The sequence below is a fragment of the Sphaeramia orbicularis genome, chromosome 21, assembly GCF_902148855.1.
Source record: "Sphaeramia orbicularis chromosome 21, fSphaOr1.1, whole genome shotgun sequence".
Taxonomy (NCBI): domain Eukaryota; kingdom Metazoa; phylum Chordata; class Actinopteri; order Kurtiformes; family Apogonidae; genus Sphaeramia; species Sphaeramia orbicularis.
In genome coordinates, this window is record NC_043977.1 from 44630048 (window position 1) to 44654436 (window position 24389).

The window sequence follows — 24389 nt, forward strand, 5'->3', positions numbered from 1 at the left end:
TCTTTGGCTGGTTCCAGTATGTAACCCCACCCATACATACCACTAAATATCACACACAACAGTGAAAATAACAAGTGTAGGAACTCAGTCTCATTTCAAAATCGACATGTCGTGGCCAACAGAGTACATGCACACAACTGTTCCTCAATTATTCTGAGTAATAATAACAGATTATATTGTGTGTTGGACAAATGTCATGTATTCAGAATTAGGTCTTTTTCCCAAACAGGCTATTTTCTGATTAAAAACAAGGGATATACTGTTATTATTCCCATTTTTATAAGGATTTGTTGGACATGTACATGATGTATTCAGATATTATTGCATATTTTAACCTATAAAGACCCAAACAACCACCAGTGACACAAATCATCTAAACTGTGTAATACCTGTTGATCCACTTATCCTTTTGATAAATGCAAATAATTGGTGTGAAATACAGTTATTCATCTTTTTATGGTCATCAGATATGACCCATTTGGATGTTCAGAGGCTCCATAGTTACCGTAGAAACACCATCATCTTCTACAACATTGATTCACCGGTAAATCCCATGGAGTTGGATCAATGACAGTGGATGGAGACGCTGGGTTATCCTCAGTTAGCGATATCTTTGCTGAAAAAGTCACTTTTTCTTCAGTTTTCTCTGTTTCTGATGTAATAACCCTCAACTTTAATCTGAGTTTTTATGAACATCTACATGAGCAGTGAAATAAATATAGGAAAATACATGATTTACACTGAAAAAATGCAAAATAAGGAGGATAATATAATAATAATTGGTGATAAATCATTTACAAAAGGTTACATATGTGGGAAAAATTCATTTTCTCTGTATTCACAAAAGTAGCACTGGGTCTTTATGATTTAATGCAGGTTACTACACACCACTCAGTTTGCAGTCAGTTGTATTAAAGACAAAGATAATCTGTTAGAAACGGTTTAGGTTTATTGGTATGAGTAAATAATCCTGACATTTTACTCCTCCAGAAGGTGTTTGAAGGAATAAAGAAGGAGGCTGAGTTCACAGAGTGGCTCTGCCATCAGTGGAAAACCTTTGAAAAATACTATTTTCAAATGGCTGCATGTAACAGGAATATTAGTGGAATATTCTTTATCAGAATAAGGCAAAAACTTGAATATTTTGTGTCGTCACTGTAACGCCTTGAACATCAGACATAGAAATCACTGACATAGATCAGTTGATGTTCGGATAGATAAGTCATAAGTCATAAGTTTGTGGACTTAAATGCAGATGATCAGGCTTCATGTTAACAAAAGATAAAAGATAAGTGTTTAATTAGCATTTTTTTCATTTTATCTCTTATTTTTGACCTTTTTTCTGAACCTAAACCTTACTCTGTCCTTTAGACTAGATACAAAACCTCAGCATGGGATGAATTGACAGTAAATGGTGAAAGTTTGAGAGAGAAATGGTGAATCAATTGCGAACATCCACCGTTTTAGTCACTTACTGATATCATTGAGCTGTGGCTAAAGTCAGCTCCTAATATTCAGTTAATGCAGACACTGCCTGTAGCATATATACTTATATCATTACCCTCATAGCATAATTGCCTGTCATATTTTTTTCAGGTCATACCCAATGATGAAAAATGAATCAGCAGTGTTAGGAGAGTAAAATTACACAGATAATCACAATTTGGCCAAAAATAAGACTAATCATGTCCCCTTTACTAAAACTAATGTTTAGTTTTACTTCCACTTTTTAATTAAAATGAAATGACATAAAGTGAATATACCTTATGTTACAATTGAAAATACACACTAATATATGAATTACATGTTAGAGTTTTTTTTTAATTGTTTGTTTAATTTATGATTTATCATGTATTTTATTATTATTGTATAATAGAAGAGATTACTGAAAATGTCATGTAACCCAGTGAGTCTAAATCCATAGCAGTTATTATTAATACATGGTAAAAAAAAAAAAAAAGAAAAGAAATGCATCACATTTCATTAGATTCAGTGCTTCTCATTTTACGTGATGATGATTGATTACACTTAACTTTTTCTCATAATTACAAGATTTTGATGTTTTAATCTGATTTTTATGAGATGAGGATTTCATAAGTACACAGTAAGGAATCTTTTTTCTTTTTTTCCTTTTCTTTTCTTTTTTCTTTTCCAGAAAAGGATGCCCATATCATTAAAGGCAGATACCATATTATCGAAATTCTTGTGCAACTGTCTGCATTTTTTGTGTGTGTATTTTTTAAATGGTGTAAATGATCAAACAAAACACAAAAGCAAGCAGAGAGCAGATTCTACCATTTATTACACATATTACATTCTTAAATAAAAATGCTCCACTTAACAGTTCTTGCATAGATATCTTACAATACCAATTTAGAAAAGAATTATGAAACAGACCAGTAACAAAAATAAATTTTCTTCTTCCTTAATAAAGAACATTACCATACTAACATCATATAATACAAATAATATTTTAAACACTTTGTACAGCAAAAAATTGTAAGTAAACCAAGAAAACTTAAAATATGAACAGAACAGAGGTGACAGTGACATGAGGGGAAGGTGGGTGTGGAGGGTGGTGGAAGGTTTATGGTGTCATCGTTACAGAGCCCCTATCGGACAGGTGAGACATACATCTGCTGTCTTTACTTTAGGTCTATTCATCCCAGAAATGATACAGTGCAGAGATGCCATATCAGTTATGGTTTCAGCTCACTGTACACACACACAAAGGTGCTAAAATATAAGCTTGGAATTGGTCATTTTACCTGAAATCTGACACGAGGATTGGTACCAAAACCCTACTATCCCTGGGAGCATTCTGTAATACAGTGGTGTTCATTATCTTCTCATTTTTCTTCTTTTACATGTCTAATTTTTCCATTTCACTCACTTATGATAACATGTTGCTCACCATATGTGTAGATTTTGAAAATAAATTATGACAATTACGTTGCACACGACAATCATTAAGACAAGCAGGAAGAATATCACACTAATTTCTAAAATCTTAAACTAAAAATTACCTCAAACTTTAATTTGGCACTTAAAATGAGAGGAAACGCTTGCTGTTGTCCTGTCCTGTCGTGTCCTTAATCTCTACAATGCAGCTGGTGAGCAGCATGCTATGTTAACCACTAGGAACATTTGGCAAGTATTGTTTGGCATAAGTTCCAACAATTTCCCTGTGACCAAGTCTCAGTTAAATTAAAAGTATTGTGTGAAAGAGTTGGTTTGTAGCATGTAAATCACTATTTTAGCAATTGGTATTACATGTTAAGAATTTTTCAAAGTTTATCTCCTGTGTTTCATCCAAAAAGTGCAAACTTCACTGGCTTGTTCAGCATTGTTAAATGTGACGGAAAATGTGACAAAAACTGATCTCAGAAGACTCACAACTTCTGTTCCTGCAAGGCGAAGCTTAGTTTTGCACAAGGTGGGAGACGATTAAGATTGCAGTCGAATCTGTAGCTCCAACTGATAACATTAAGTGAAAGTTTGTCTTCACAGGTTGTCAATCAACATAAAAACAATACCGCATTTGAAAGATGATGTATAAATTGATATCGGGTTAGTAACAGTGGAAAGATTTAACCTAAGACAAAACTTTGAGACACCCATGGGACATTGTTGGTACCAATCCTCTTGTCACAAATAACAAGATAGAACAACAAGCCAGATTCATATAAAAAGTTATGAACTCAAACTACTTTCCAGGAATCCATGAGTCACTGGAGACCAACTGGGTGGATAAACTGGCAGAGATAGAAAAGCAGCTGTATGGATCGGTCGCCTGCACTGAAATAAATTGGACATTAAGCCGGCAAGGTGTTTATTTCAGTCTCACCAGGGGACTGCTTAGAGCTCCCAAGCTGCATAGCTCTTGAGAATACTTCCTAGTACAACTGGATATCTTAGGACTATGAGCGTGTTTGGCCCCAGGGGGCTCTGACGGTTGTGGTTTGGTGGAGAGGGTTTGGTGTGGGTGAGGTGAAACATACAGACAAAAAGGGAGGGGGGTAAGGAACTGTGAATCTCTTATATACTGACACACCAAGCATGGACAAACACAGTTGTTATAGACAGACAGAGTCACTCCTGGATGCCACTGATACCAAGAAAGTTCAACCAAGTCACAGCATGATGGAATGTTTCCACAATAAAATCCCCCAAATAAAGGTGATGTAGAAGGCATTTTCACTGGAGGCTTCAGCTGATTTGTCAGTCTAATTGATCACTATTCGACCTGTAGCAAATGGTTCTTGGTGACAAAGTGCATCCTGGGTGTGTAACAAATGTTAAGTGGATATTGAACAGAGTGCTCCAACAGACTATGCTAGCAGTGCGCGCACACAGAGAGTGCAAAAGCTAAATATGATCATGTAGTGCAATGTTTGCAAGACCTAAAGCAAATCTATTGAAAATGCTGAAATGTCTGAGACAGTACTGTCGCCACATAAGCTTAACTTCACACAGAGCTTTCTGTATGTGAGATCTCAAGCTATTTACAAAAGCTGCCAGAAGAGACAATCCTTCTTCATGGTGATAAGGTGGAAAACTGGATCCTGGTCCTCCAAAGACCTGTATCTAAACAACTGTAATCAGTCAAAAAGGATGTCTAAATGTCATTTTCACACTGGTATTATTTGCTTGAGTCTTTTCACCTGCCTCCATTGACTCTGCTGGGTTCTTTACTACTGTTCAGATCTGTGGTTAAGCATGGTTCTTTTCAGGGTCACAAGTAAGGAAATACGGTACATTAACCCCAACACTATGCATAAAACTAATCCACATATTTGTTTGGGACTGGACCGAGACACTTCTTCTAAATGATCTTCAGTTACAATCAGTACGTTCACGTTTTTCTAAATAAATCATTTGCTTACAAGGAGAAGATGAATCAAAGTCAAAGTGGCCTTAATTTTTAGGTATCTTTGGAAGAACTGGGTCTAAATTTACTTCTAGGGACTTCATTTTACCCTCCAAAAAGTCCTTCTCAGACGGAACTACTTTCTGATAATAGGTGCATTGACATGAAGTCAAAAAAGAAAGCAAGAAACAGATGGACTTACCACAAAGATCTGGTCTTAGAGCATTTTGAGCATCATGTAATAGAGTCAAGCCCAACAGTGGTGCCTAAAAACTACCACTGCTTTTTCCATTTCAGCTGAATACTTTTCCTGATTTGTCTTTGCAGGTCCAGACCAAAGTGGAAACAGAAAATCAACAATCGAATGGTGCCTGTTAGTTCATTGGATTGAAGGTTTTAAAGTTCCAGGTACTTTGGGTGAAAACTTGCCTTTGGTTGACTCTCTGGATGTCTTCTTTTGTATTGTCATCCGGACTTGTACTTTACTTCTCATAGCCTTCAAACCTTAGAATTCATCAAGACCTTCTGAGGTTAGTGCTTCATTGATGTCCAGGCCCAATTTTTAAGTTCTTGAGTTAACAGATTTGCCCCAGTCTACCAGTATGAAAACACCTTTAGTGTACTCCAAAGGACAGATTACAGGTTTACACTGTTGGATATGAAACAGTGTAAAATACCTCTTTAGACTCCAGCCACCTTTGCAGTATGAGACTTAATGCTATTTGCAGCATGCTAAGAAGCTACGTTCAACTAAAAGCTACTTCAGTCCTGCTTAAGCTGCTAGCGCCACTACACTGGGCACTCTACAAGACCATGAGAACATTATTTTACATTGTGTGAACAGTGAGTTCGGCTCCAGCTGACAGTAGACAGAGACAGGAAATGTTATGAAGCATGAAGAGTTGGAGCATAACAGTAATTAAGATTTAATGGGATGATATAGTAGAATAAAAAAACTACCCCTCTCCTTCCGGCCTCCATCCATCACTCCTTTTCTGCATCTCTGCCTCTCAGCTCTTTCCTCTACATCTACTACATTCACAGCAGTTAACTTGCAAATATGCAAATCTTTGGGCAAAGTGTAAAGTGTGCATTCAGCATTCCTGCAGCTGATAGTGCATGGACAACCGCTGTGGACAGAGAGGGAGAGATGGGGTGTGGACGGAGGGAATAAGAGTGGCACTTCAAAATGGTGACAGAGGTGGAAGAGGGAGGGTTTGACAAGATAATGTGGATTTAATATCTGGAAGGAGTTTGCAGATAAACGTTAATTTATTTTATCTGCAATCCATGAAACAGAATGCAGAAGGCTGATTTAATAACGCAGATATTCATGTGGGTAAATTACTCTATATATTTTTACACTCTAACTTTAAATTTCTCCCTGTCTCTGGGCTTTTCTCTATGCAAACAGATCTTCTATTTGTTCTGCATCAAATCTGTCCACTGGGTATTGGCTGCTGGAAACCGTCCGGCTCAAGATCCCTGTTGTTTTTCATCCCCCCTCCGCCACCCCACCCCTTTCTAGACCGCTTGGTTTTCCTGCGACCCAGAGCTATCTCATTAGCTTAATTGTGAGGAGAGATTGCAGAGAATGCTAATCAGAGCTGTGGGACGGTGGCTGTAGCTGGCCCGGAGGAGCCTGAGAAACGACCAGAGACCCGGATCGACGCTGTGACGGAGAATCCCGCTTCAACAGGCTGGGAGACATGAAGGGAGCCAAGTGTGAAATTGTTTTTATGCGAGTATATGATCTGTTGAATGTCAAATCATTTAAAATGAAGAGAAAGAGAGTTTTGTTACGTATTCAACACTTCAATTATTAAATGTACCTCTTTAAATCTTCTGTTAAAAAAAAAAAAAAAAACTCTTCACTTACAGACTGTTGGACAGACATTAGTGCGTACGCAGAGCTCTGGCTAGTTTCAACAGATTTTTATCCAAATGTTACATTGCCAGTTCCTAAATTGCTTTGCCTCTACTCAAAGAAGACACTGATTGTTACAATTTGCCATGGTACACGTTTTCTTTCACTGACGACTGTGTCCAATGTTATAAAATGACGAGAAAAATGGCGTTGAATTGGCAGTGTAATGATGATTAGGTGCCAGATTTCCTCTCAAGGAAAAAATTCCATCAATTACTATCTGTCTGTTCTTGAAATTTGGATTTTTGCACCATATTTTATTGACTGTTTTTAACCTGTTAACATCCACTAGGCTACTGTGGGTGTCAGGGTTAATGGGAGGCCAATATGAATGTATTGGGCGTCATTAGAAAGAGAACACCTTTTAGTTTCAGTGTTTTACATATGGCCAAAACACAACTTAAACCACATCAATTTAACCATGGCTGAAATGTAACCCTTGCTGCTGTTGGTTCCATAAAGAGTGTAAATGTTAAAAGGTAAAAAAAAAACCAGAATGAAGACTTTTTGGATTTCTTTAAGACTTGTAAATAAATAATGATTCTTAGCACCCTCTGTCATTTTGAATGATAAACTAATTGGAGTCTGTAAAGGGTACAACACCAGAATGTATAAAAGAATGACTGGATGTAGGGTCTGAGGAAAAAGCTAATAAACATATGTTAACCGCTGCTTATAATAAAAGGATTTCTTCCACATTTGCACACGTTCATCAGTTACAGTTCCACACACATACACACACATTCATGCCATGAAAATCCTCACAAAAGTGCTACAATCCCTATCCCTCTATGATTGTTTGTCCTGTATAGGAGGGCCCCTTCTATATGCCGTTGCATGTCTCAACATTTTGGCATGACCTTTGCATCATCCAAGCTGAAGAAAACAACCATCGATACAGCTTCTGTAACGGATATGAACAACAATGAAATCAACTCAAAAGTGAAGCACTGGATTCATCTCAGTCGTGGCTTTACATTGTACTTAGCAGAAACTAGAGAGCTAGAAGAGAAAGCTGCCGCTGGATCTCCTGCTGATATCTCCTGACCGGGGAGACACTGCCTGTGGCTAAAGGGCAGTTCCATGCTGGAGGTTTTTGGTATTGATTGTTCGAAGCTGCACCATAAAACCCCCCTGAAGGGGAATGCTGTATATTTCACCTAATGAAGGCTGGCAAGGCCAACTGGCATGATGACTGGGCACGTCGGGATCTGAAATCCCCCTACCAGCCAGAACCCTCCACCCTCACAAAGACACACCAGTCAACAGCAGTGTTCGGCTGCGTGCATGTGCTGAGGGGCATATAGGTGGTGGGCGGATGGAGCAGCGTTGTCAGCACTGATGTTGGTGCAAGGCCAGATCATCTCTTCTGCAACCACCCAGAATAGGAAGCAGGCATTATGGATATGGTTCAGTTGTGCCTCTCATGTCCTGTAATCAACACTTTTTGATTTATATCTTAGTAATTACAATTACGTTACTGAGGTTAGTCACCATTCTTCATCAAATATTAACTAAGCAGTCCTAGAAACTGCCCATTCCCTAATGCCGGATCATGACCTATAAGTGAGCTGCAGATTTTATTCAGGTTTCCAAATAAATTTACAATTTGAGAAGTACACGAACAAGGTTTAGGGCAGTAAGGAATGATCATAGCCTTCTGGTGATTATACTTTGTGCAGTATTACCCAAATATTACAATGAATCATCAAAATCATATCTTTGAAATGGCTGGTTTAAGAATCCTAAACCCTAATGTTCACAAAATTACACAAGTAACTAAGGAGACTTTTTCTTTGAATAAACCAAATCTTTAAAAAAAAATTGCCAATTTCAGAGTGTAGTTGCTAGATTTGTGGTTGTTGTTAGTGCTGTTTTATATACCCAAGGTTAATCGGAAATAGTCTACCAACAACGACTTACTCTATTGTTGATATCTTCTTGATTTGCTTGGAATGGCCTGGCAACTTGGCTCAGTTTGGCCATTAGCACACCACGGCAAAGTATAATATAAGTTTTACTAGCTTGTTATCATATGTCACAACATGATGATGCATTACATATTCTAGCTCAACCAATCTGTGATTTGCATAATTTTATATCATGGTTATAGTATTGGAACCTTGGCATACGCGGTGCCAAAATAGTTTCAGATGGTAACTGGTGGTCCTCGCGCTCACACAAGGAAAACGGCCCAAAATGTCATGTTGAGGTGAAGCAATTCCAGCTAATACCTTCCGTGGAAAGCAGCATAAATCAGAATACCACTAACTTCCAATGACTGGTTGATGTTGCGCTAGTTTTCCATTGCTTTTTCTTTATAAATCAAACAAAACTGATCTTTCGCTTTGTGTCGAGTAAGAGGCTGGGCAGTTTGACTTCAGAACAACTTGGAGTTTCTTTTGAAACTATCTCGTCAGTTTTGTTGTCTGAGGGCTGAAATTGTTACATTTACCAGACATAATAGCAAAGGCACACAAATCTTCAGGGATTATTGACATGTGTTTGACAGCATGTAGGGTTTTTGTGGAATAACCTGCTGCAGTTGTTTTACTCCTGTCTACTTCGATGAAGAATGGTGGCTCTCTGTACTCAAATGTAATCACCAACGCAACCACAGTCTCCAAAGTACAAAACGCTTATTAAATGAGAGGCACAAACTGTAGTGAGGGATATGTGGGTGATTGTTGGAACGGAGAACAAGCTGATTTCTCACTTCAAAGGATTTGGAATCGTTTGTTACCTCCAGCCGAGAGCTAAGATACTCTTCTACTAAACAACAGTTGCTAAATTCCTACTGTGAAAAAAGATTTGGGAGCAGAACATATAATTCCAGAAAGAGAGTGTGCATGTTTGTGTGTGTGTGTGTGTGTACATGAACTGGTGTGTGTGTTTGCAATAAAGCCTGTCATGCAGTGTTTTGTTTTCCAACTCTGTTCATTAGTTTAATAATTATTTTCCTAAATCTTATTAGACTTATCTCAAGAAGAGCCGTGAGCAAAGAAACTGCAGTGTGTGTGTATGTGTGTGTGTGTGCAAGTGTGTGTGTTAACGGAGTATATGTGCTTGTTCTGTATGCAATGTGTCTAGTGAGACATAATTGTTTTTGTCTTGTATTTTTTCCAAGTCTTTTTATGATTTTTTTTCTTTGTGTTCATTTTTTCCATATTTTTGCTGTAGAAAAAAAGCACAGATAACATTGAAAAAAAAGTCAGTGCAGTCAATGGATACGAAACAGGCAAAGTTTGACCGAGCTGATGCGACCGAGTCCGATCAGCAGCACCCCCACACAAGTCGGTTGGTGTCTTTAGTCCCACGTGAACAGGCAAGAACCAGCTCATCAGCCTCCATTGTTCTCGCCCTGCTGTACTGCCAGGAAGCTGAGATCTCAGTCTGTGAAAATACTCCAGGATGATTTTCAGAATCAACGGAACGCTGAAGAAAACAAGTAACAAAAGAAGATGTTTTTTCCAGTTTGGAGTCCTCCTCCTCCTGGCTCTGGTGGAGTGTGAGACCTTGGAGGGTCATGCTAGGGTTTCATTACTCATCTGGAGTGGATTTGCTGGGCAGAAAGGCAGCGTGAAAAACTGAAGACCTTTCTGCTCTCTGCTTTTATTTTACTCCAAAAAATAGTTTTGTATGATTCTGTTTTTTTTTTTTCATTCACTGGTTGCTCTCAGACTGCAGAAGCAAAGTCGGTGCAAACAGGGGTTAAAAGACCAACTCCTCTTCTCATCCCACACATTCTGTTGAAGTCATCAGAGATCTTAGAGTTTTGTTTTTTTTGTTTTTTTTTTTTCCAAACACAATTCAGTGATATTTAAGACATTTTCTCTGAGAGAGAATTAAACAAAGTGTCACTCTTTAAAATAACAATAAGCAGAATTATTGTCCTCTAAGTAGAAAAAAAGGGAAGAAAGTGTCGCTGCGCATTTCTTTCAGATCGCCTGTGGAGGCAGCAGGCGTCTCAGTGAAGGTGAGAGACTCGCTGGAGGAGAGCCTGAGAGCTATGGCAGCACCCGCTGACAGAGGTCCCAGTGGGCGCAACGAAGCACCCAGTGTCCGAGCCCCGGGTTCGGTTGTCAGCAATGCAAGAAGTCATTCCTTCCAGCCTCTCTCCTGCAGATTGGCATTGTTGTTTTCTTCACATAGGTTACTGAAACTGACTGCGGCAGATGATGGTTTCTTATGTTCAGTGTATGACAAACATCACAAAACAAAGGCAAAAGTTGAGTATTTGATTCTACAACCGGTTAAGCACTAACAACTGACTATATGGATATTTAATGTTTCCCCACTGGAATATATTTTCCTGATGTGGCTTCATGTTAAACAGACACTGAATATAGAGGAAAGAAAAAAGGCGCTGTTATGTTTCATTAAGCGATGTAAGTATTTGGCAGTGTCCAAGACCCCGGGGGCCACATGTGAGCACCTGGGGTTCACCAGGATGATGCATTCAAAGATGGATGTGTAAAGTGTTAACTATTGCGTGTGTGTGTGTAATTCTAAAGAAAAACAACAATCTAGCTACTCCTCGATTTCCTCCAATCCCCGTCTCCAATGGGAGGGGCCGTCGGTCGGTTTGAGCTTTGAGTCATCGGCCCTCTCGGATGGATTTACGCTCCGGTCACTGGTTGGTGTGTGGACGGGGAGAACGAAGCGGGTGGTTGGTAGCTCGACTGCCCATCCCTCTCTCCTCCTCTCTCTCTCTCTCTCTCTCTCCTCCTTCTCCTCTTCCTCCTCTCTCTCTCTCTCCTTTCCTTCTCCCCCTCAGATGTGCCTCTTCATGTGCAGGGCCAGGTGGTCCGACCGAGAGAAACACCTGAGAAGAGACGAACGAAAAACGCTGTAAAACACATTTAACACTCAAATATACACAACAGTATACACAGACAGTACTCTGATATTAGCCTTTCCATAGGTTTTGCTGAAAATTATGAAACTCACTATCACTTATTTTTCAACGTTTTTGCTGCATCAACACAGACTCTCAGAAATGGCATCATGTTGGTGATGCAGTAACATCACTGTGTCTAGTTTGTATTATTTTACAAATGTTAGGCAGTAAAACATGTTTTATGAGCCGTAAACAGAATCATTGAGCAGGTTGGAATGAAACACATTGGTGATGGTGATAATGCTCACAGAAATTGACATATATGTATAAATGTGCATTTTCTTGGTAAAAACAGCTCAACTCAGCATTTCTTTTATGTGATTTCATGACATAGGATTGTACTTTTAGAATTATTTCACCTCTGCATCATAAAATGTGTCTAAAAAATAAAGCTACTGCCTCTAATCAGAGGTGTTGAATCTGACATAACATTTAAACACAACAGCACAGGCAGCGGAATTTCTCTTTTTGTCTTGGAAATTTGGTAGATTCAAGAGCACTTTGGAGCTTCTGTTCTGTTCCATTGGCAGATTTTTTTGCTTAATTCAAGATTTTTTTGCTTAATTCAAGCAAAAAAATCGTGCAGTGAAACTTAAGACGCTTTACTAATTCCTCTATTGCTGCATGTCCACTATGTGGAAACAGTTTGACTGAGCTCAACTCGTCTCCCGTTGTTGCGCACCTCATTTCCTTTCCCCTACCTTCGGAAACTTGTATTTGAGGAGTTACGATGTTTGTTGCCCGCACCGGAACCGGAACTGGACCCGGCGTTCATTCTGCCGCTACATTCACAAGCACCACTAAGTAGCATATCAAATACTTGACATTCCTGTAAATGAATCACATGCTGTGTGGACAAATGTTTGAGCATATTGGAGGGATTCCACCTTTTTGAAGACATGGAAGCTTTGACAGTGTTCCAAGTGAACCTGAGTCATCCTTTTAGACCGTTTCTGCCTCAACAACATGTTGGCTACGTTCTGACCAAAACAATGCAGCCTACATGTGACGACGTCGCGCATGCACAACGAAGGCGGAATCAATAAGCACAATCGTTAAGCAGGCAGACAAACGATTCCAAGGGATCAAGCTACTGGGATCTGGTTCTCAAAAAGGACCGGTTCTCGATTCCCATCCCTAAGAACAAGTGAAAATTATCTTGGTAAGACTTCTTGAAATAAGATTTTCAAGATCTGTTGTCTAAAAATAAGTTCTTATACCTCACTGAAAAGTTACTCTTTAGGTGATTATGTCTTATTTAAAGTGTGATGAGATATTTTGACTAGAAATGAGAAAAATGCACTTGGTAAGATTTAGATTTTTGCAGTGTAATGCTCATAGAAATTGACACATATGTATAATTGTGCATTTTTTTTTGGTAAAAACAGCTCACCTCTCCATTTCTTCTTTGTCATTTCACAACATAGTGTTGCACTTTTAGAATTATTTCACCTCTTTCATCATGAAATGTGTCTAAAAAATAAAATTACTGCTTCTAATCAGAGGTGTCGAATCTGACATAACATTTAAACACAACAGCACAGGCAGCAGAATTTCTCTTTTTGTCTTGGAAATTTGGTAGATTCAAGAGCACTTGGGAGCTTCAGGTCCCTGCACTGCAAAAAGATGAAGATAAAAGATAAAGACACTAAATCTGAGGAAAAAGGTACTCAAAGCAAATGAAATATCTATCCATGCAGCAAGACAATTTCACTTGACAAGATTTCCTACTTCTAAATCTTTAAGTTGTTTTTTTTTTCTTAGTAAGAGCCAAATAATTTGCAATGTGTAGCAAAAGACTATGATGGCAAGAAAAAGCGGTATAAATACTCTAAATGTAGTATTCACAAAAATAAATATTGAGTTTAAAACAGGTGTTAATTAGCTGTTAAAACCAGTCTATATATAAAAAGTCCAAACTAATGCTTTCAAAGCCTAATACTGTTCTGCATAAGTACAAAATGATTTTCTCTCATATGAATGTCCCTGAACCTATCTCACATCCTCACATGGACATTCAGACACTCATCACCACACTCTCAGCCTGTTTTAGACTTCGTAGCTGTTTTCACAATCATGTAGTGGGTGGACGCAGAGGGTAAAATTACACTAAAATATACAAACTTCAGGTATCAAACATCATGGCATGTGTGAAATCTGAATTTGATTCTTGCACAAGTGTGTAGGGTTTGGTCAACCTTTCTCTGAGACTGAAGAAGGAATGCAAGACACAAAAACCCCGTCGTACTGTTCCAATGCTCTGAACCTCTTTTCCCTGATGGTAAACTTAGTGCTAGCACTAGTTTGTTTTCCACAAGGCTCCACGGGGCCACATTGTTGCGTCACAGTATATCTTTGGTACAGCTGGTACATGAACTTTTGATGATGTGGATACTTGTTTATTCCTTTTGAATTATACAGTGAGCATAGAGGAAACAATTCAGTTCTTTTTCAAGTTGGGCTTTTACCCTTTATCTGGCAAAGTGACTATTTTTGGTGATCTCTACACACATTACATATTACAGTTACAGTGAGTCAGCAATCTCAGGTCTAATGTGGTCTGCAGGGTCTGTAAGGTCCACCTCTGCATGAACAGTGAGTGGACCTGCTTTGGTACACTGAAAAAAATCTAAATCTTACCAAGATAATTTTCACTTGTTCCATTGGCAGATTTTTTTTTTTGCTTGAATTAAGCAAAAAAATAAAAAAAAAATAAATAAAAAAAATCTTGAATTAAGCAAAAAAAAAAAAAAAAACATCTGCCAATGGAGCAAGTGAAAATTATCTCGTTAAGATTTCTTGATATAAAATTTTCAAGATTGTCTAAAAATAAGTTCTTATATCTCACTGAAAAGTTACTCCTTGGGTGATTATGTCTTATTTTAAGTGTAATGAGATATTTTGACTAGAAATGAGAAAAATACACTTGGTAAGATTTTGCTTTTTGCAGTGTAGGTACTATGAAGTAATGGTACTAGTAATGACGTTCAAAGGGATAATGTGGATGTGGACAGGTGTCTGAATCTGCACTTATGTTGTTGGAATGTTCTAAAATACATGTTCCTTTTACATTACACAGTTTTTTATTGTAGTTTATATATTTTATATATACTTCTTGGATTTTTTTTTTTGCTACTTATGGGCAAGGAACCAAATATGATAACTTCATTGACCTTGATTTTCTACATGACAATAATGTTTGTTTTTTTTTTTTATAAATTTCACAAAAGTAATAAATGAGTATATGAGTGCTCTATAAAGGGTTATTTGGAACTTGTGACAGATCCTGTCAATCACACCAGTCTGTGATAATGTGGTGGTATTGTCTTCAACCCAAACTACAGACATTCTGCTGCAGTACCTGTGGAACTTTGACTGTATGACCTTTAATTCTGTAGAAATCTGATATCATGACATATATTGATAGATGACACAATAAAAAGATGTCTGAACCTTTGAATATTTACCTCAGTGCATATGCATCAGCCTTCTTAGGAATACTAGCACTGCCTTCAGAGAACTAGTGCATCCTGAAGCTGTGTGTCTTCTTTGTTGGATTAGATAGACTAGATGCTACATTAGCTCTGTTTTTCTAAAAATGGTCTGGTTGGTCTGAGCAATTGATCAGACTGTCTGGTTGCTCATGATGCTTCCATCTCCAGCCCCTGATGTAAGCAGTTCTTTGTTCTGGACAATCAGAGAACTGGTGCCATTCTGGAACCAGTTTTCGTGGCTGGCAGCCAGTTCTTCAGCTGTCCAAACACAAAGAACTGGCTCAAGAATAGGCTCTGGCCCTGAACCGGCATGGCCTTGGTAGTGGAGTACTCTGTCATGTCTTGTCTTGATGACTGCGGCTAGAAGGAGACTTTAAAGTGGGCCAAAACAACCTGATGGGATGTAAAACAATATCCAGCTCAGCTATTTTCTAAATGAAATCTAGGTGTATTTGGGAGTCAAACTGAAATTGAGGTTTGCGTACGTATTTCGATCACCGAAGACACACATCTGACTTTACAAACAGTGTTCAGCAGAAAACACTAATGGTGGGAGTATTATGTAACAGAAGGTGTGATATATTATTTAAATACATGTAATAGAGTGGCAAAAATACATCTAGTCCACTTTTAAGACCAACTCTGTGATCTTTGTTGTGTTACAGAAGTGAGATAGTGAGACTTAACCCTTTATTGGGTGAGTGACTATTTTTGGTAATTTCCGCACACATTACAAGACAGCAACAACAACAGTTACAGTAAGGCGACAATCTCAGGTCCAATGTGGTCTACAGGGTCTGTAAGGTCCACCTCTGCATGAACAGTGAGTGTACCTGCTTTGTTAGGTACCATGAAGTAATGGTACTAATGTAAGGAATGATGTTCAAAGGGAACATGTGGATGTGGACAGGGGTCTGGATCAGCACTGATGTTGCACTTATGATCAGCACTATGTTGGTCTAATGTTCTAAAAGCATGTTCTAATGCTCTAAATCTCCCATTCCTTTACTCTTGCATGTGTTTTTCTTGTGTTTTTTTTATATAGACTTGTATACACTGCAAAATTCAAAATTTTACCAAGTGTAATTTTCTCATTTCCAGTCAAAATATCTCATCACACTTAAAATAAGACATAATCACCTAAAGAGTAACTTTTCAGTGAGATATAAGAACTTATTTTTAGACAACAGATCTTGAAAATCTTATTTCAAGAAATCTTACCAAGATAATTTTCACTTGTTCCATTGGCAGATTTTTTTTGCTTAATTCAAGATTTTTTTTTTTCTTAATTCAAGATTTTTTTCTTAATTCAAGATTTTTTTTTTTTTTTGCTTAATTCAAGACTTTTTTTTGCTTAGCTCAAGATTTTTTTTTTGCTTAAATCAAGATTTTTTTTCTTAACTTGAGATTTTTTTGCTTAATTCAAGCAAAAAAAAATCTGCCAATGGAACAGGTGAAAAATATCGTGATAAGATTTCTTGAAATAAGATTTTCTAGATCTATTGTCTAAAAATAAGTTCTTATATTTCACTGAAAAGTTACTCTTTAGGTGATTATGTCATATTTTAAGTGTGATGAGATATTTTGACTAGAAATGAGAAGATTTCTATTTTTTCCAGTGTATATATATTTTTTTTGCCACTTACAGGCAAGGAAACAAATATTGTAACTTCATTGACCTTGATTTTCTACATAGCTGTAAAAAAAACTTGAACAGTTTCACAAAAGTAATAAAGTCTTGTTATGTCCTTCAATAACACACTATGGTTGATATTTGGTTTGAATTTTAGAGTATTTCTATGAGCGCCCTATAAAGGGTTAAAGACAAATACAGCCTCATTCAGACAGCGATTTCCAAATCCAACACAAATACCACCATAAATCAGAGCCAGGCCTCCACAGCGCTGCAGTCGGTCCTGGAGCACTGAATAAAATACTATTGTAGAAACTAATTAGATATGCATTGTGAACACTGACACTAATGCCGACGGGCTGGCAGGACTCTGTGATGCTGGGCCGTTTAACGCAGCAGTGACTGCACCTGGTGGAGGACGGAAACGTGAAAGCAGGTAGCGGCGGTGGATAATATAAGAATCACCATGACATAAGTGTTTAAATGTTATTACACCACTGTGAGGGCTTTAAAGCTCAACACAACGGATCAGAAATGATTTGACTAAGTAGAATACAAAACAATGTGCTTGGGGGAAAAACAGGAAATTAAAAATGAAATTTGCTAGAGGCTTTGTTCATTATTTATTACTTAAGGCTTGTGTGTCCATTTCAGGGTTCAGACTTTGGTTTTTTAGGGGAGGATTAGACCTTCGGTGGTGACGGTTCAGGTTACGGTAAGTGACTAGAGAATGATCTGTGGACATGCTGTGAAGTCAAAAAAGATACAGAGGGTATTTTTTTTCTGTCCAGATACATGTAAGGTAGACAGAGCCTGGAACTTTTATTCATATATTCATATTGCACCAGAGTCACACACTTCGATTGTGATGTTCTACTGTTTTTTCTGCACTGTTACCTGTTCTCTCTCACATCCTGACAAATCTCATTCAAAGTAAAAAGTTAGTGGCAGTAAGTCAAGCCCAGTCAATGTTCACTCCTCTGTAAACTTTAGCTGTTGTAAAATAGAAGAAACCTCAAACCTTAACCCTTTCAGTGCCATGGGCCGATTAAATCGGCTTTACGAATACAACCTTTAAAGTGCCACGGGCCGATCAGATCGGCTTTGGAGAACACGCCATATTTGTGCACAAACAAACCATCCACCCCCATTTCTTTCTCACATTTCGATGACATTCTTTCAAATCTTCTTGCAAATTACGATCAATAATGAATCGGCTGCGTCCGGTGCGTTTTGAATCTAAGTAGCAATCGGTCGGATGTTACCGAGCGGTTTTTGACCAAGGAAGAGCTCGCGTTTCGTTTTCTGCTTGGGAAATTTTATGAATGAATTTATGAATGAAATCATATGCAAATTAGATGGCCATTTTGTAGTAATATCGTAAACACAGCGATCTGTCAAAACAGTCCCATCTGCTAGAAAATGAGTTCTGATGACGATTCAGACTTCGATTATAAAAACGACGCGAAATACTGAAAGACGGCCAAATTCTGTGGCACTTTTAAGGCTTATTAGCCCCTTAACTGTCTGGCACCGAAAGAGTTAAAGTACCCTTTATCGGGCAAGTGACTATTTTTGGTCATTTCCACATAAATTACAGAAACACTTACAGTAAACACGGTGAGACAACAATCTCAGGCCCAGTGTGGTCTACAGGGTCTGAAAGGTCCACCTCTGCATGAACAGAGAGTGGAAGGCTGTTTTCAGACTGGGTACCTGGATCCGTGCTGTACCAGGATACGTTCACACCTTTCCTGCAAATGTTGCATTCACAAGCACGGCACAGGGGCCCACTGATCTGCCTTGGCGGAGGTCTGTGCTCTCCGAGTGCTTTTCTTGTTCTTCACTGTCATAACCTGGACCTTATTCCATCATCCACTGAATCCTGTCATGCTGCCGACTCTACTATTATTTCAGCCCTCAGGTTTTTTATTATTCATCTTCTTATTTATTTTATGTATATTTAATGAGTCCAGTCATTCCCTCCGTCGTGATAGTAATGATGTTCACAGCGATAATATGTATGTTGACAATTGTCTGGATCAGCACTTATGTTGTTGTAATGTTCTAAGTGATGTTTTAATGTTCTAATATCCTTTCACCTTACATGTTTTTGTCTTCAATTTTTCATATCTACTTCTTGGATTTCTTTTTTTTTTTTTTTTTTTTTTTTTGCCACTTACGGGTAACGAACCAAATATGGTAACTTCATTGACCTTGATTTTCTACATAACAATAACATATTTAGAAAAAGTAATAACAGAAGTAACAAAGTCTGGTTTTGTCCTCCAATAACACACTAAGGCTGAAATTTTGAATTTCAGAGTATTTCACTGAGTGTCCTGTAAAGGGTTAAAGATACACGATCACAGGTGTCAGTATTATCTAATCTTTTCTCCTACTACTTGTAACTGCCTTGTCAGTAATTTGTCTGTAGAAATAATTTTTAATAGTCGGCCTCTACGGTGAAAAAAACAAAAAAAAGCAGCTGAATATACAGTGACAGAAGCATCCTGAACAATAGCGTCTACATAGAAGCCGAGCAGTTCAGTCTTTGAGTTATGAGTCTAAATGAGATCCTGTGCTGAATATAACAGTTCTGTCCACCTTCCCATTGATAAATTAATGTGTTTCTGTTGATTCATGAATAGTATCAGTTAGGTGTGGTTACTGTTACGGCTCTTAAAGCTGTAGGAGCCAAAAATCAGGGGAAAAATGCCAGAGTTTGAAATTACAGTCCTTCTTCTCTCGGTCAAATCACACGACTGAATGTAGGTGACCTGACGATGCTTTGTACTGTTAATGGAAAAGTGAAGTAGAGCAGTAGAGTCACATCCAGGTCACATCTGACAGGATCTGGTAACTACAGCTGTCAATTATGTATTTAACCTCACAACCAGTCTGAAAATACCTGTGATTACACTGTAAAAAAAAAAAAAGACCACAGAATTAACACCAAAAAGTTGTAAAATTGTAACAAAACTGTAAAAAAAAAAATGAAAGTGAAAATACAATACAAAGTTGGTTATTTTTATAAAGATTTTTGTGTTAATGATTAAATCAAATATAGCTATAGTTTTTACAGGAAGAGTATATTAACAAAACCAGATTTGTATGTAGAAATTATGTATTTCTTCTGTTTTGAGAAAATAAAACTGTAAATTGAAAAACAATGTGGTGCCGTTTAAACTGTAAGACCATAATGTTGAAATAAAAGCCTTTTCTCATACATTTTTTTTTAACTTAAAAGTAATAAAAAGTACATTGAACATTTTAAACATGTAAATATCACTGATATCCAATGTTAAATCTGCATGTTACTCTGTAAATATGTTTACGGTTTGATGTGTTTTTTACAGTATTGTTCTAGTAACCACAGCTGCCAGTTTTTTCTGTAAAAACAACAGGATTTTTTTTTTTTTACAGTGTGGGCAAAATCTGGTCGTCACTGGGTAGGTTTTCTACAAGATGAAAAGTCAGATGTCCTCTCAGACCATCTGAACTGTGCTCATAGGTAAAAATGAAGCACTGCAGCTTTAACCCATAAAGACCCAAACATCTACTGGTGACCAAAAGCATCAACTGATCTAAAATATTTAATACCTGTTGATCCACTAATCCAATCAAAACATGTAAATAATCAGTGTAAAATGCAGTTTGTCATCTTTTCATGGTCATCAGATATGACCTATTTGGACGTTCAGAGGCTCCGTAGTTACCGTGGAAACACCGTCATCTTTTACAACATTGATTTATCAGTAAAACCCATGGAGTTGGATCAGTGACAGTGGATGGACACACTAGGTTTATGCTCAGTTACCGATGTCTTTGCTGAAAAAGTCACTTTTTCTTCAGTTTTCTCTGTTTTAATATAATAACCTCTGAATTTACTGTGTTTTCATGAACATCTAAATCTACATTTACATTTATGCATTTGGCAGAGGCTTTTTTCCAAAGTGACTTCCAAGGGGAAGATTAACAATTAAGCTCTCTCTCTCTCTCTCTCTCTCTCTAAGTACATGATTTACTGTGAAAAACACAAATTTCAGAGGCTAATATTAAACCAAATGATGATAAATCACATAAGAAAGTTTAAATAGAGAGAAATTCATTTGGAAACTGCCAGAAAACTAGCACTGGGTCTTTATGAGTTAAATGCATCTAATCTTATTCTGGTGTTTTTGGATCTACCCAAACATCACTTCCATTCAGATGACTGGAGAGACCATAACTGAAATAAAAGTGTTAATATGCTGTCTGACCTCCCTTTGTACTTAACATGTCTTTAACCTTTTTCAGACAATATGAGATTTATTGGATTAATTTTCTGAGGTTTTACGCCAGGTTTCATTCAACACATGTCAGATGTTTCTAACTGTTTGTGCTGCTTCTTGTGATGGGGTCAAGGGTCACACTAAAAAATGACATTGACCTTTAGAACCTAAGCACAGATGTACATATTTCCTGCATTTTCTTGTTGTATTTGAAGAAAAGAGAATGAGAAATAAATATGTATGTTCATTTCAACTAGGGATGCACCAATCTGACTTTTTCACTACAGATGCCGATACTGAAGCTGGGGCCTTTCGTATCGGTCGATACCCAATACTGATCTGATATCATTGTTGATTTAGAGCAGAGGTTCTCAACCGGGGGACACTCTCCCGGGGGGGAGGGTGCAAGCACATGGGGGGGTTCATGAGTGACATTGTGGTGTATGCGTGTGTTAGCAACTACTGTTGTACATCACAATAGTACAAATCACTTGGCACATAACCCCTCCCTTATTGTACAGCACATCACCCCACCCTACCCCACCCCCGCCAGTCACAAATTTGTTTCCAGGGGGCAGCAGGTAGTCAATGATAAGGCAAGGGGAGCTCACTTTCACTTTTCCCTTTCTCACAGCTTTATCTACAGAGCTAAATTCGCGTCCTCCACATACAGATCTGTCGCATTACTTTTAGAATTACATTCAGCATGCATGATGTAGCCCATTTTGCAAAAATTTTAAAAGGAAGGATCAGTCTTACGGATTGGTTGCTATTTCTGATCCCCAATCCAGCTAAAATGTCAATATCAAGGCTGATATCTGATCCTAATATCGGATTGGAAAGATGGCCTAAGGCTTCTGCACAGAACCGTATGAGATTCAGTTTTATCCCGATGCAACGCTTTAAACAAGTGGGAGATTCAAGATGTACGTTAAAACACATTACACAAAATGTAAACTATGGTTACACTGGAAAAACTAAATAAATAAAGCACACACAGACATACTGTATACATCTGCGGAATGTTGAGAATATATTGAACATGTCATTGTCTGGTCTGTGGTCTGTATTTTAGTTTTCCCATCAGCTGGTCATGTGCTACCTACTGTACGCCGTCACCAGTCTGTGTTTGTGGGTGTGTGTGTTTGTGATTGTGTGTCTGGACAGATGGCCATGCCAGTTACAGTGTTGCTGTTGGAGGGCGGAGCGGCTTCGCCAGCTGGTCCAGCCCTCTGCCCGGCCCTCCTCCCCCTGTCTCCTCCTACTTTTTCAATCCTCCTCTAAAGTCTCCCTTCTCTTTCACTTTTGTGCTCCTCGTCAACCTTCCTCCTCTGCAGCTCCATGGAAACATCAGGGGGTCTCTGGTTGATTAGGCAGGATTAATGACAGACTGCCAAGCATACGAGTCTATATGTGTGTATGTGTGTGTGTGTGTGTGTGTGTTTCCCTGGAGAAACTGTGTCAGACCAAACATTATATCTAATGGTGACCACTGTTACTGGGTGCCACTTCTTATCATTCTCATGGTAATATTTGGTCCACACCCATCACAGATGTGTGTTTGCATATATACTTTATGGGGCAAATTTGAGCATTTAGTTGTATTTGGGGGGACATTTTTGTATTAGTTAAAATACTGTATATCATTGTGTTCCACTATTACAGTTACACTTACAATTGAATATACAATTTACTCTGAATGTAACCTTGTCCTAAAAACAAGTTTCACATGAAATGGATAAAATTATCATGAAATAAGACTCGGTGGTGGATGCTTTAGTAACAATGTCATCCAGAAGTCCAATCACATCTGCACTGAATATGTTGTGGTGACCGGGAACTAAATTTCTGATAGACCAAGCATCAGGATTTAGAGAACTCACTGAATGTTCCTTGGTAAAATGTACCTTGTGAATTATAATATACTTGTCATTTTGATGCCCACAGGCCTGCACCTGTAATCTGTTTAACCAAGCCAGTGTGGCTTTAGGCATAACAGCGTCAGTCTGTCTCTCTCAGTAAAACTAAAATGTCACTTTTGATGGATTACCACGAAATTATGTGCAGACATTCATCCTTCCACCAGCAGGTTAAAGTTTTCACTTATTCTTTCAAGTCTATTTTATGATTAGCATCAATACCTGGGCTATCACAAACATTTATGGTGATCAGACATTATTTCTGTGTTCATTATCACATATTGGACGGTAGTGGTGGGCATATGGATTCTGTGGTATCGATATATTAATACTCACACAGTACTCATTTGAGGATTGATTACGCTAATAAAGTATTGATATTAATTCATAAATGTGAAATGAAAGTGCCTGTGTCCTGTCTGAATCTAATAGGGTAACTTACTTCAAGGTTTTGTACGATTTTTTAATTCATATGTATTATTTCTTTATTTTTATTTAATTTATATGTGTTAATTACTTACTATTCATCTGTTTTATTTTGACATTTTTATTTAATTCATATTTCTATGTATTATTTGCTTTATTTTTATATTTTAATTAATTAATATGTTATTTATGTTTTTCTAAATTTATTTAATTGCTTAAAAAAATAGCCACCAAAGGTTACGCACATTAAAGCTGTTAATGGACAGTATTTGTCATGTGACATGTCTTTTAAGTGTAACATTTGAATTTTTAAAATTCACTGAAAGTACCGGTATCAGGTACCGAATATCAAATATATATGCCAAAAAAGTAGTCGGTATCATATTGAATCTTAAAAGTGTGGTATCGCCCAGCACTACTGGACAGTGTGTACTTCCCTATATGGGTGCTTCTACAAAACTGGTCCCTAAAAACAGGACATGGAGGTTAAAAATTCAAACCGGATGTAGACTAATGTTATGAAGCAAGTTTGGAAGCACTTTGGGTCTATTTTAAAAATAAATATTTACTGAGATAAAAGCGAAACCATTTTCAGATAAATAACTTTTTTTTAAAATTATTATTTTACATTAAATTTAATACAGAAATCTGCATGCAACATGGTCAAAAGGACATGAAAATTACATGCTACTATTTTTTAAAAATATCTTTTTATTCTCTCACAGGTAAACTTTGGGAATCAAACTAATTATTCAAGGCAAAGTGTTTCACAAAAATAGTCGCTGTTGCAAAATCATTCATGATTTATATGTTTTTAACTGGGCAGGGTCTGCATGTAACGCAAGTGGACACGATGGGTTACACAGGAAACCTGGAATGAGACTGAGATTCATGAAAAACTTGCATGTCTGGATTAGAAAATCCACTAGGATCAACACATTTAATA

At 37.6% G+C, this 24389-nt stretch overlaps 1 protein-coding gene across 1 annotated transcript in view; it reads right to left on the reverse strand.

Annotated features, from left to right (window-relative positions):
• Window positions 1-2285: 2285 nt before the first annotated feature.
• The window catches only part of klf7b (Kruppel like factor 7b), a 125607-nt gene continuing 103503 nt past the window's right edge, over window positions 2286-24389 (reverse strand). Inside the window, exon 4 of the mRNA XM_030124697.1 lies at window positions 2286-11622. Coding sequence (XP_029980557.1) covers window positions 11571-11622 — 52 coding nt within the window. The 3' untranslated portion in view covers window positions 2286-11570. The remainder of the gene's footprint in view (window positions 11623-24389) is intronic.